Raw genomic sequence first — 958 nt, 5'->3', positions numbered from 1 at the left:
GATAGATAGATAGATAGATAGATAGATAGATAGATAGATAGATAGATAGATAGATAGATAGATAGATAGATAGATAGATAGATAGATAGATGCAAAACTGAAGACTGGAACTACAGGAAAATGGGACATAGGTGACTTTCAACCATTTGTCATTTCCTTCAGCACCACCTCACCTGGGTTTTGCAGTGTATGTGTGTGCACATGCGGGCATGTGTAAGATAACCTGGAACTGGAGTTACAGGCAATTGTGAGCTTCCATGTGGGTGTTGACAAACTAGCCCGGGGCCTCTGCAAGAGCTGTGCATGCTCCTAAGTGCTGAGCCATGCTCAAGTGCCTTGCCTGGGTTTTATACCACCATCATTCACTCATCTCCAGCCTCAACTCCTCCACTTTAAAAAATATCCACTCTATGTCAAATCAGAACAAGTTCTTCTCAACCGTCTCTGAAACCCAAATCCTCAGCCTGAACTACAGTCCCACAGCCTCTGCTTCTGGCAAACTCTCCACATTCCTTGATGATCTTCAAACTTGCCCAGAATACTACGATTCACTCTTCTTACCTAAAATCTTTTCTGTAGGTGAATTTTTCTAGAGAGGAACATATATAAAAGCATAAGATAGGGGCTGGGCATATAGCTCAATTGGTAGAGTACTTGCCAGGCATACATGAAACCTTGGGCTTGATCTCCAGCACCACATAAAGCATGCATGTTGGTACATGTCTGTAATCCCTGCAGCATTTGAGACAGACAAGTAGGAGGATAAGAAATCCACAATCAAAAACAAAAATAAAGACAAAAAAGAAATTCAGTCATTTTTGGCTACATACCAAGTTCAGGGCCAGCTTGGGATATATGAGATCCTATCTCAAAAATAAAAGTATCTAGAGTGGGAGTTTTAGGACAACCGAGACTACACAGAGAAACCCTGTCTTTTTTTTTTTTTTTTTTTTTTTTT

The 958-nt window shown here is 40.5% G+C and overlaps 1 protein-coding gene across 1 annotated transcript in view; it reads right to left on the bottom strand.

Moving 5' to 3' along the window:
- Window positions 1-958, bottom strand: part of Rprd1a (regulation of nuclear pre-mRNA domain containing 1A) — a 53752-nt gene that overhangs the window by 26279 nt on the left and 26515 nt on the right. The window contains 1 exon segment of the mRNA XM_026783564.1: window positions 668-732. Within this exon segment, the coding sequence (XP_026639365.1) occupies window positions 668-732 (65 nt within the window).

The sequence above is a fragment of the Microtus ochrogaster genome, chromosome 18 (assembly GCF_000317375.1).
Source record: "Microtus ochrogaster isolate Prairie Vole_2 chromosome 18, MicOch1.0, whole genome shotgun sequence".
NCBI classification, from domain to species: Eukaryota; Metazoa; Chordata; class Mammalia; order Rodentia; family Cricetidae; genus Microtus; species Microtus ochrogaster.
The sequence above is the reverse complement of the archived record's forward strand: the minus strand, read 5'-3'. Positions and strand labels throughout refer to the sequence as shown.